Genomic DNA, 12,113 nt, shown 5'->3' on the forward strand with positions numbered 1-12,113 from the left:
TTAGTTTATTAAAAAATTGTAAAAATATTTATTCTTTTTTTTTTTTTTGAGAGAGAGAGAGAGAGAGAGAGAGAGAGAGAGAGAGAGAGCGTGAGTGGGGAATGGGGAGAGAGACAGGGAGACCCAGAATCTGAAACAGACTCCAGGCTGTCAGCACAGAGCCTGATGCGGGGCTCGAACTCATGAACCATGAGATCATGACCTGGCTGAAGTCGGACGCTCAACCGACTGAGCCACCCAGGTGCCCCTGTTCTTCCTATTTCAAACTAGAAATGAATTAACTAAAAATAGGTAAAGAGAAAATAATTATAGCAATGCATAGTAAATTTATAACTTTCCAAGATTCATATTACTAGGTTATGAAAAGCACAGTGGTTAGGAAATTCTGTCTGCTATGGGCGAGGGACTGAAAGCAAGCATACCAGTGACTTGTAATCCAAGGGCTGGCTCAGCAGCTCTCAAACCTGGCTATATGTTAGAATCACCTGGTCTTTTTCCCAGATGTTTAGAATCAGGAGGGTTTAGGTCCATGGCTTTCACGTGTGTATTTTTAAGATCAAACTAGCAGCATCTGCAAAGCCTGGGATGCAAGCGCGGAAATGCAAATTCTGGAGCCCCACCTGAGTCCTACCCAGAGGCAAGTCCAGAGCAGTGTCCGCAGTCTGTGTTTGAACCAGCCCTTCAGGTGATTCTGATGCCAAGTTTGAGAACCGCACTCTAGGGAAGGCTTTCATAACCTTCTTTTGTGTGTCATGAACACTTTTGGTGGTCTGCTGAAAATTACCAACCTCTTCTTAGATTCATATATTTAAGTGCAATAAAATAAAATACACATGACTAGAAAGGAAACTAACCACCTTGAAAAATAATTACCAAAATGTTATAAATGTGATATGGTAATATGTATTTCTTTATGGAGTATTCAATAAGATATGTTAGTGGTTCTAATGATTATTGTAAGATAAAAAATTAGCATAAATGATATTTTTAGGTGTATGCAGCAACTGCAATGTTCGTTTTGGTGACAAAATTATAGGTGTTGCTATCAGTGTGGGAATTAGTCACTTACATTTATATAAGAAGGAAATACTAAACTTCAATTAAAGATTAGTAAAAGTTAGTATGTAATTATTTCTTTTCTACCTACAAACTTCTTATCACGGACAACAGAGCAGGATTCTCTCCATCTCTCTCTGCCCCTCCCCCACTTGCCTTCTCTGTCTCTCTGTCTCTCTCTCTCAAAAATAAATAAATAAACTTAAAAAATGGATGAGATGGGGCGCCTGGGTGGCGCAGTCGGTTAAGCGTCCGACTTCAGCCAGGTCACGATCTCGCGGTCCGTGAGTTCGAGCCCCCGCGTCGGGCTCTGGGCTGATGGCTCAGAGCCTGGAGCCTGTTTCCGATTCTGTGTCTCCCTCTCTCTCTCTGCCCCTCCCCTGTTCATGCTCTGTCTCTCTCTGTCCCAAAAATAAATAAACGTTGAAAAAAAAAATTTAAAAAAATGGATGAGATGGACCCTTGGGTGGCTCAGTCAGTTAAGCATCCAACTTCGGCTCAGGTCATGATATAGTTCGTGGGTTTGAGCCCCACGTCAGGCTATGTGCTGACAGCTCGGAGCCTGGAGTCTGCTTCAGATCTGTGTCTCCCTCTCTCTCTGCCCCTCCCTCGCTCATTCTCTCTCTCTCTCTCTCTCAAAAATAAATAAACATTTAAAAAATTTAAAAAATAGAAATATTTTTTCCTTCTCCCTCCTGTCCTTATTTTCATTCTTCCTTTCTCACTTTCCTATTCCCTTCCTTCTTTTCTCCTTTATTGCCTTCCATTCTCTTTTTTTCTTTATACGCTTACCTTTTCAAAACAATCTGAGGTGATTTGTAACAGAGTATGTATAGTAACGTTAATAGAATAGTAAATGAAAATAAGGTCTGAAGAAATAAGGAGGCAAATCTATAAAACATACAGGATCAACATAATTACTAATATTTGTGTCTGAGATTCCTGGAAACCTACGCAAAAAAAAAAAAAAAAAGGAAAACATCAATAAGGGCATCACTTTAATTATGAGATAAGATAAACACTACCAGTTCCATAGAGAAGACACATTTCTCCTGACATTAAATTCTAAAGGAAAGTTTGCATGCATGTCCTTATAAGGTAGTAATGCTTTGAAAAAATATGTGCACAGAGAAAACTTCATAGTAAATGTAGAGGTGAATGTCATACTCTTCTTCCTGAAAAATAAACAAACTCCAATGGCACCTAAGAAAATAAAGTTAGGAATGAGTCAAGGATTTACTACAAAGGGGTAAGACCACATTGTCCAAGATGTTAACCATGAGGATCCTGTCTCTGACAATCTCCTCTAAGTATTATTTCTCTCAGCTGCATTTGATGTACAAAATGCCGGGACCTTGTTTCCTTTCTAATACCATTACATTTGTAGGATAATGTAGAACAGCTACCAGGCTGACCCATCAATTTCTCTCTTGTTCTTAATACAGCAGCTTGCACAGAGGAGGAAATTGATTAGGTGAAGATAATTTTTTCTAGTGGCATTTTTTTTCCTTCTGCATACCACAAAATGTTAGGAGTCGAGGTCAGAAAATCTAAAAATAATTCAGGTTACCTGTTTGCTAAGAGCTACCATAGTTCTAGGGAAGTGCCTACATGTGTTACTATAAACGTGATAAGAAATAAGCAATTGTAGTTGAAGTGTGTCCAGTTCAGCCACGCTATTTACCTAACCGCCTGTATGTCCTGACTTTTCTAGTAGGATGCTTTGCCATCCTTTGCCTCAAACTCCTTTCATTCGCCCTTCCCCTGCCTACTAAAGTGCTCTCCTCACCTTCTGTCCTGCCAAATCAATCCCCTTCTTTCCCTCCAATCTGAAAAAAAGAAGGTCCATCCTTCTCTAAAACCCTTTTCAAATTAATCCCACCTGGCTCCATTCATTACTTAAACCTTTTGGGGTGTGAAATGAGCTACAGTGCCTGGCTGCAGTATTTGCAACATTTGTTATTATTCTTTCTAGCTTTAGTGTGTCCAAAAGCTTCAAACATCCCTACCTAAGCTTCTGCTTCAGGGAGGAATTCTTATCACAGCAAATACAGTCTGAGGAACAAGACAAAAGAGAGGAAACCCAAGCAGGCCTGAGAAGAGACACAGAAGATTTAATACTGTACGAGATGCCCCAGGATATCCTTCCTTTTCTCCCTAGAATTCATCTCCGAGTATATTTTTATACTCCATATATGACCTTAAAAATAATGATGGTGGGTTGCATTTATATGCTTCTTTTCTCACATAGAATAAGGTTTTCCTGAAGCCAGGGGAGCCCTTTCAGGATGCATAACCTATAAAAATGGTAATAAAGGTTTAGAAATAGGTAGTCAGGAGGCATTAGCATGTCAACAAGGTAATGCTATATGGGCATGTTTCTATGTGATACCAAATTTGTACAGATTTCAGACAGCTGTGCAAATGTGTGGGTAGAGTTATCTAAATCTGCAGAGCTAAAATGTTCAGGATTTAAAAAATGCAAACCCCAGTCATAATCTTGCCAGAGTTCCTCTCTAAAAATTAAAAGCTGGTTTTGTTGCAAGGAAAGGAAACCGAGGCAGGGAGCGACTCAGTGACATGCTTTAACTGCAGAACTTAATATAAGTTATTCTCTCTCAACAACTCAATTTTTCGTTGTTATGAGATTTTGCTTTTCGAAAATAAATGTGATAATAAAAGCTTGCTAGCCTGTTATTTTGCCAAGAACATTATTAATATATTTTTATTATCTCCATCATTTCTTAAAATTATAAATGGTTTGTTGTAAACCTTCTCTGCGGTTTATCTTCTGTGTACTCTGAATACAAGCTGGAATAAATGGTGTTCAGTCCGGAAAAGGTTGAGTTGAATTTGGCAGGATTTGAAACGCAAGTAGTCACTCTCAAATTAAATTCTGAATTCTAACATCCAGCAATGACACCTGGAAAGTTGTATGAACGCATAGCCTCTATATAGCACTTCCAGGCTGCTGACATCAGTATGAGCGACAAAAAATTAATTATGTGAATACTTTATAATTTTTTTCCAAAAGAGCATTTTAATTATTTTATATTATAGCTTGTAATATATTCTATATACTATATAGACTACATTTACTATATATAGCATTTATATACTATATATCTATATACACTATATATAGCATTTAATATATTCTATTCTATATTCTGTATTCCAAACAATATGTCTGTAGTATTAATTGCAGTCTGTTTCCTCTAGTAACTTTGAGAGTGAAAATATAGAGAAGACGATCTCAGAATATAAACTGTGTGTCTGTTTTTTTATTTTCAATATGCACGCATAATCTTTATTTTTTCCTCTGCCAGATAGTGAAAACATCACTGTGGGACTGCATTTGAGACTCCAAGAGTGGAAGAATTGGCATTCACTAGATATTCTTTAAAGCTTTGCCTCTAGTCTTTTTTTCTCCTAGAATAGGCTTAAAAATTTACCTGCCAATCCCATCACAGTTTAATGCCAGTTGTAAATGTGTAATAAATAGACACTAGATTTTAAAAAAACTGATTTATAAATAGCACCTCAATACTTTTTCACTTTAATTATGTCCGAATTTTAAAAAAAGGAAAAAAAAAAAAGAAAAAGAATTATGTCCAAATTTTGTTTTGAAGTTCCAGAGATACTAATGCATCTTCTCGGGGTCTGTATTAAAAGAGCTAGTCGGGGCACCTGGCTAGCTCGGTCGTTAAGATTACATGCAACTCTTGCTCTCAGGGTCGTGAGTGGCTTGTACAGCTTACTTAATTAAAAAAAGAGAGAGAGAGATAGTTAAGGGATGGAAGAAAAACAGGTAGAAAAAATGGAAAAGTGTTAAACCCACGTCTCTGAGATGTATTTTTAATGAATTACCCTTGAGGATGTTCCCCCACATAGTTATGAATATGGTCAAATGGCAAAACTAAAACAATTTAGTATTGAGTTTGATGTCCTTTATTGAAGGGAAAACGATCCACTGATCGCGGGAGTGCAGTGTCTCACAAGCAGTAGAGCAGACTTCCTGAGTGATCTGGGGAAGAGAGAGTTTTATGGACTGTTAGAAGAGGCAACGGGGCATGGCTGGCTAGGAGATCAGGATTTCCTGTTAACCCTAGCAGGTCTTATTTTAGGGTAAAGTAAGCCAGCAGAAGCTGAGTTGGAAGATTGTGATTGGTGTATATTAGGGTTTCTTGACAATGAGGCCATTCCTCAGTGTGGGCTGACAGGTTTAGATTTGTGAAGTGGACTGGGCCACTGCAGTGGGCTCCATTTTGTGGGTCCTGAAATACAAATTAACTTTATCAGTGCCTTAAAATGAATTGCCTATCAAATAACGAGAAATCATTTCAGAAGCTAAAAAGCAGACCCCCTGAACAAATAAAAATAGATATTATATTTGGCTTTGACAGGGGGTCGCTGACTTCCAAGTGTCAAAATCACCTGAAGGGTATGTTAACACATAGATGGCTGGACCCTATTTCCAGAGTTTCTGTGTCGGTAGGTCTGGAGTGGAGCTAGGCAATTTGCATTTCTAATATATTCTCTGCTGCTTGCCTGGAGAACATACTTTGGAAATCCTTGGTCATGGAGAGTCAGGAACATATAAAACTACCTAGAAGAATGTCCAACACATGTAGGAATTCAGCAGAATAAGGACACTGGCAATATGACCAAAAACAATAAAAGAGAGAGTCTAAAAGAGAGAACAGATAGTAACTAAGACTTGCAGCAAAGATGAGCACAATCAACCAATACTAAGGATGTTTCTGAAGCCTCAAGCAAAGTCAACTCCATGAGAGCCTCTTCAAATTGGATAGGTATTCCTTGATAGTCTGAAAAGCCAAGACTGGTGTGATGAATTCTACCAAAAGCTGCAACAATGGTAAATTCTAAGTCCTCTAAGATCTGTTTTAATGCACACTCTGTCTTCCCTAAATATGGGAGTCATTAAATATAATGTTTCTGCATTATTGTCCTTCCTGAGCAGAGCATTTCTGACCTCTACACCCCTGCCTGTTGTGAAGTCCTTATGCCTATTCGGTTTTTCTGAACTATAACAAATACATTTTACATAAATACTTAAATAAGATGATGCTTCTTTTTCTCTAGAGGGAATATCTTAATCTTTAACAATAACAGTAACAGCACTTATTCTCCCTTTGACAAATTCATTTCGAGTATTATTAAATGAATAGTCATTGATTTGTGTGCTACAGTTACTTTTATCTGTTTATAAAGTTAAAGTGCAACATGCTGAATTCTGGGACATTAAATACAGGCTCCATTGTTCCAGTTCTCTGTTCAGTGGATGAAAGGTACGAAACAAACACTTTCAGTTTTTTTTAAGATGCTGTCCCATCTGAAAGAGACAGGAAACACTCTCAACCTCTTTTCTTCTTATTGATCACAACAGTCATGGGTGTTCCCTTGGAAATTCCCTACACACAGACAGAAAAGGGCCAGTGTTGGGGACTGTCTAGGCAAGACATTGGACCTTCTTTTGAAGATGCAGTTGGTGGAAACTTCATGTTATTCCAAAAGATAAGAACTGCATCCTCTCCTTGCCAACCGGCAGAAGTTAGCAGGAATCAGGATGTTTCCAATCAAAATGCATATTTTTATATAAGGATTAAAATCTGGAATAAATAGGGGCGCCTGGGTGGCGCAGTCGGTTAAGCGTCCGACTTCAGCCAGGTCACGATCTCGCGGTCCGTGAGTTCGAGCCCCGCGTCAGGCTCTGGGCTGATGGCTCAGAGCCTGGAGCCTGTTTCTGATTCTGTGTCTCCCTCTCTCTCTGCCCCTCCCCTGTTCATGCTCTGTCTCTCTCTGTCCCAAAAATATATAAACGTTGAAAAAAAATTTTTAAATCTGGAATAAATAAAAGGCAGGAAAAAAAGATTAGGAAGTAAGAAGCTAAATGTTTCCAGCTAAACCTACGGAAGAGGGTCAGGATGATTGAGAGAAATCTTCAGTTAAGTTTCACAGTGGAGAGTGTGGATATAACATGTTTTCAGGGATAAGAAAGACTAGAAATTTAATGTCTTTTGTTACATGCAGAATGTCTCTTTCTCCATCTCATGCTGGCCCATGAGTTTAGAGTTAGAGGGCCAGGCTACAGACTCCCTTTTTAGAGCAGTCACGTAGCTTCTGGCTTTAAATTAGGGCTTGTTAGACTTTAATGAGATACCGAGAACAAAGCAACATTTGGAAAAGTAAACACTGAAGACATTCTTTTTCTAGGTTGTTCTCAGGCAACATGCATTTTTTAAAAGATGGATTACACTCAACAGGAAAAAAGTTTAATAAATTATGGTGCAGCAATTCTATGAGGTTGTTATTAAAATTGATCATTATGGAATTTATTGAACATAGAAGAGTCAAATGAAAAAATCAGATACTCAAGTGATGCATGCACTGAATTTTAACTTTGTTAAATAATATATGAGCATGAAAACAAGAACTAGAGGGATTACACAAAAACTTAAATTACGTTTTATGTTATTATGGATGATTCTGATCTGTACCATCTTTTAGACAGCAAAACTTTTGAAGGGTTATATTAAAATGTTCATCTTTTTTTTGTATGGAATCCCATCATTTCTTTCAATGTCCACAGCAATAAATAACTATAAATTAAGGTTTTGGTTCTTTGTGTTTTTGTTTTGTCTCTATGTGTTTTTCCCTAGGAGTGGAAACTCATCGATGCCAATCTTCTCTACTGGAAGTGGACCATTTGTAAAATTAAACACAGCCCCTAATGGCAGCTTAATACTAACACCAAGGTGGGTCCCAAAATCTGTTCTTGGACTAATTTGTACATGGACTGGAAAGAAGATAGATTTTAAAACTAATCAGATTTTAATGCCACCACATGCTAGCCATATAATCTTAAAAGTTATTTAATTTTTGTATTATTCAGGTAATCTCAAATACTACCTAACTGATCCTACTTGATAACATTATCTAACCCTCATGTATATGGTAAGGCAGTCAAATGAGATATTGCATATAAAATTGTGCAGCACATAGACAGAGATTCAATAAGTTTACTTCTATACCCTTTCTATCCTTACCTTCAAATTCATTAACAAGTAAATCCCAAAGAAAAAAATTCTGAGAGTTGGGATAAATTGGTCCAATGTTAGACTAAAAAGGGTGACACAAATTAGTTATCAAGAAAAGAGAAGAGAGGGGCGAAAGTCACGGTATTTAGCAAATAGAACATGAATATTGAGGGAAGGAGTCTTGACTTCTAGTTTCGCCTGCATATTCTCTTATGCTCTTTAAAATTAGGTTATTTTGGGGCTCCTGGATGGCTCAGTAGCTTAAGCATCCGACTTCAGCTCAGGTCATGATCTCGCAGTCTGTGGGTCTCTATGTCAGTCTCTATGCTCTCAGCTTGGAGCCTGAATCCCACTGTCAGTCTCTATGCTCTCAGCTTGGAGCCTGAATCCCACTTGGATTCTGTCTGTCTGTCTCTCTCTTTGCCCCTTCCCTGCTCATTCTCTCTCTCTCTCTCTTTTTCTCTGTCTCTCTCTCTTTCTGTCTCAAAAATAAATAAACATTAAAAAAAGTTTTAAATTAGGTTCATTTTTATAATTTTTACTACTGTTTAAAAAGCAACCTCCTTCCTGTATTCAAACGTCTATTTTATCTTAAATTATGTCATTTCTCCTGTTTGGGCATTCATGATATTTTTTTTGGTTGAGATTGGCTTTTGAATTTTAAAGTTCCATGAAAGACCAGCTGCAGGTAGGAAGAGAGTAACTTCAAGAAGAAGCCATAACTGGGGCACCTGGGTGGCGCAGTCGGTTAAGCGTCCGACTTCAGCCAGGTCACGATCTCGCGATCCGTGAGTTTGAGCCCTGCGTCGGGCTCTGGGCTGATGGCTCAGAGCCTGGAGCCTGTTTCTGATTCTGTGTCTCCCTCTCTCTCTGCCCCTTCCCCGTTCATGCTCTGTCTCTCTCTGTCCCAAAAATAAATAAACGTTGAAAAAAAAAATTAAAAAAAAAAAAAGAAGAAGAAGCCACAACTACAGACAAAGATTTAAGATGCCATTGCTGGTACATTAGCTTGCAGGTTTTTTTGTAGAACATACTTAATGGTAAAAAATGAAATTATGTAATTATTCAGCTATTCATGAAACGTTATATCTGTGAGCTCAACCAGTAAAACAAATTGATAAAGGAGTATTTTCAGTACCAAGGACTTTGCAATTGAATGTTTTATATGAATGTTTGCTGGGCCTTGACTGATATTATTAGTCTCATAAGGGGTGAAGCAAAGCATTTTCAAATGAGAAAGCAGATTTCTAGATTTCCTTCTATAAGCATGTTTAAATTTACATTAGCATTGTAGACCAAAAGCAATTTGTACACCGAAAATTTCTTTTGTGTATATCTTATAGACTTTAAGGATAAGAAAAAGAACAAAGGAAAAAATATTTTTAAAAATTCATCTCAATTATGTGCATGTTTCAGAGCAGAAGTCTGTTATTCCGTGCTTATCAACAAAATGACAGTATCATTGATGTCCCTATTGTGTGTATGCTTATGTTATTGTATGCGTGCTATGTTATTGTACATATGCTATGTTATTGTACGTATGCTTATGTTATCATATATATGCTTAGTATTACTCTACTCTAAGGCCTAGGAAACTAAAGCATGACCTGGACGTGCTCACAAATCCATAGGCAACCCCACATTCCTCTGTTTTCCACTCTACCTTGCAATCTTCTAAATTGCCAAAGGCAACAGCTCACTTTAAATAACAATTCTGGAAGGGGAGCTTGGGTGCCTCAGTTTGTTGAGCCTCTGACTTTGGCTCAGGTCATGATTTTGAGTTTGTGGGTTCAAGTCCCAGGTTGGGCTCTGTGCTGACAGAGCAGAGCCAGCTTTAGATCCTCTGTCTTCCTCCCTCTGCCCCTTCCCTGTTCTCTCTCTTTCTCTTTCTCTCTCTCTCCCTCTCTCTCTCTCTCTCAAATAATAAAAAAAAAGAAAAAAAACTAAAAAGAAAAAAATAAATAAATAGCAGTTCTAGAAAGGAGAAAGAAAGAGAAAGCATAGCCAATCAACGAGAAAAAAGACCATGTTGATGGGCATATATGGGAGAGAAACATTTATTTTGTCAATACAATAGATATAAACCCATCCATTTATATCACAATAGCCCCTCAACTAATGGGGCTGAGAGAAAGACATAGGATCCTGCCCTTGTCTTTCTTCCTGTCCAGAGGGCTGACCTAGCTCTGATTCCAGGACCAAAGTCCGGGACAATAATTCTGTTTCCCTCCAATCTCTCTAAATATACCTGGGCAAAATGTGGAGTCACTGCTCATTCTGACCAGAGACTAAGGCATTTATTCCTCTACACTGAGAAACTGCATGTGTGTGTTTATGCATGAAAAGTTTGACTGGCTGAAATGCATGGAGAATGAGGGGCAAAGTTCAGGTCCATTTTCTGGTTAATTTAATAGTTACTTTTTATTTTAAAAGTTTATTTAAGTTTTTCTATGCTTGCTAAAAAGAATTTCATCAGTTTTGTCCATACCACAGAGTATTAGGCATCTTTAATATCTAAGAATGCTGAACCATTTTGAATATGGATTTTCACTGATGAGTACTATAGATAGAGAAAGAGTTTGGATGAACTTGAAAGTATGTTGGAAAGCATTCTAGAAACTGCTTTTCTCCCAACGATGAGTATATAATAGAAGGGGAGTTCATTATGACTATATATTGATATACCCATATTTAGATGGATATACATGCGTGTGATGTGGTTGTGGATTGGGGGGGGGGTGGTTCGGAGCCCACGACCAAGAAAAAATTCTTAAGACGTCTTTGGGGCAAAACAGTAATTTTATAAAAGGATGGGGACAGGACCCATGGGCAGGAAGAGCTTCCCCAGGATTGTGAAGGGTGACTGATTATATACTTGGGAGCTGGGGGAAGTAAAGGCAATGAGGAGTTTCCAAAAGGACTTTTATATGGAGGCCTAGCTGTTGTCAGTCTCTAGCAAAGCATTAACATTAAGACATTAGGGAGTTCCTGGAGAAATGTCGTCCTCCCCTGCCTCAAGCATTTGTCAATAGGCTGCAGGTTATAAGGAAATTTATTTGATCTACCATTTCCTTCTGCCTTGGTTTCCCACATCACATCCACATTGCTTATTAATAAAATATAAGTATATTTTCTTTTATTTCAATTGAACTTACCTTCTATTCTAAGTGATATGTCGATTGGACAGTATGAATGCACGTGCTTTCAAATAAGCCTTATCATGTATGTTCCAGAAACACTGAATTGCTTTGATTGTACTTGTGATCGCATACGAATCTTGGGTCTTGCTTTGTGTTTTTGTTTTGTTTTTACCTGAAATTTCAAACACCTAAGTAATATGCACAACATATGTAGCTAAATATATAAATAGAAATTATTAAAGTTATATATGTGTGTATGTGCTTGTTTCAATGTGACCAGTATCTGCCCTGGCAGAATCAGGAAACAGTGTGGGAAAGTACTTTAATTCCTTGTATTATACTGATCTCTAGTGGTCAATAAGTATAACACATTTTTTAACTCTTCCTTTGTTTAAATTTTTAACATAGAATTCTTGGCTTTGAAAAAAGTTGGTATCCAAGTATTTAAACAGGTAGTGAGTTTTTAAATTATTTATGCCTATACTTCGTCTTATATTTTGCTGTTTATATGTTTATCTCCCTTGAAAGCAGGGCCTGTGATTCATCAATCAGTGAATTTTCTGAATGAGGTACACAGCCTCACACACAATGCGAGGCATTTATATTTGCCTGATTAGCAATACTGAGACATGTTCTGTATTATAGAATGATGATATCCAAGGTTGGTTCAAGCAAACTAACAATAACTATCATTTATTGAATGTTCATCGTGTGTATGGCACAATAACTCCAGTTTATTTAACTTCTCACAAAACTCCAACAAAGTAACTACTATTGCTCCCATTTTATGGATGACAAAACTGAATCCCAGGGACACTAAACAACTTATCCAAAATCACAAAATGTAAGTGGTAGA

General features: G+C 37.6%; 1 protein-coding gene across 1 annotated transcript in view; it reads left to right on the top strand.

Annotated features, from left to right (window-relative positions):
* TMPRSS15 (transmembrane serine protease 15) overlaps positions 1 to 12,113 on the top strand; it is a 121,780-nt gene that overhangs the window by 89,200 nt on the left and 20,467 nt on the right. Inside the window, exon 18 of the mRNA XM_040485015.1 lies at positions 7,740 to 7,835. Coding sequence (XP_040340949.1) covers positions 7,740 to 7,835 — 96 coding nt within the window. The remainder of the gene's footprint in view (positions 1 to 7,739; positions 7,836 to 12,113) is intronic.

This window comes from Herpailurus yagouaroundi, unplaced genomic scaffold, assembly GCF_014898765.1.
Source record: "Herpailurus yagouaroundi ecotype Mexico unplaced genomic scaffold, PumYag 162, whole genome shotgun sequence".
Lineage (NCBI taxonomy): Eukaryota > Metazoa > Chordata > Mammalia > Carnivora > Felidae > Herpailurus > Herpailurus yagouaroundi.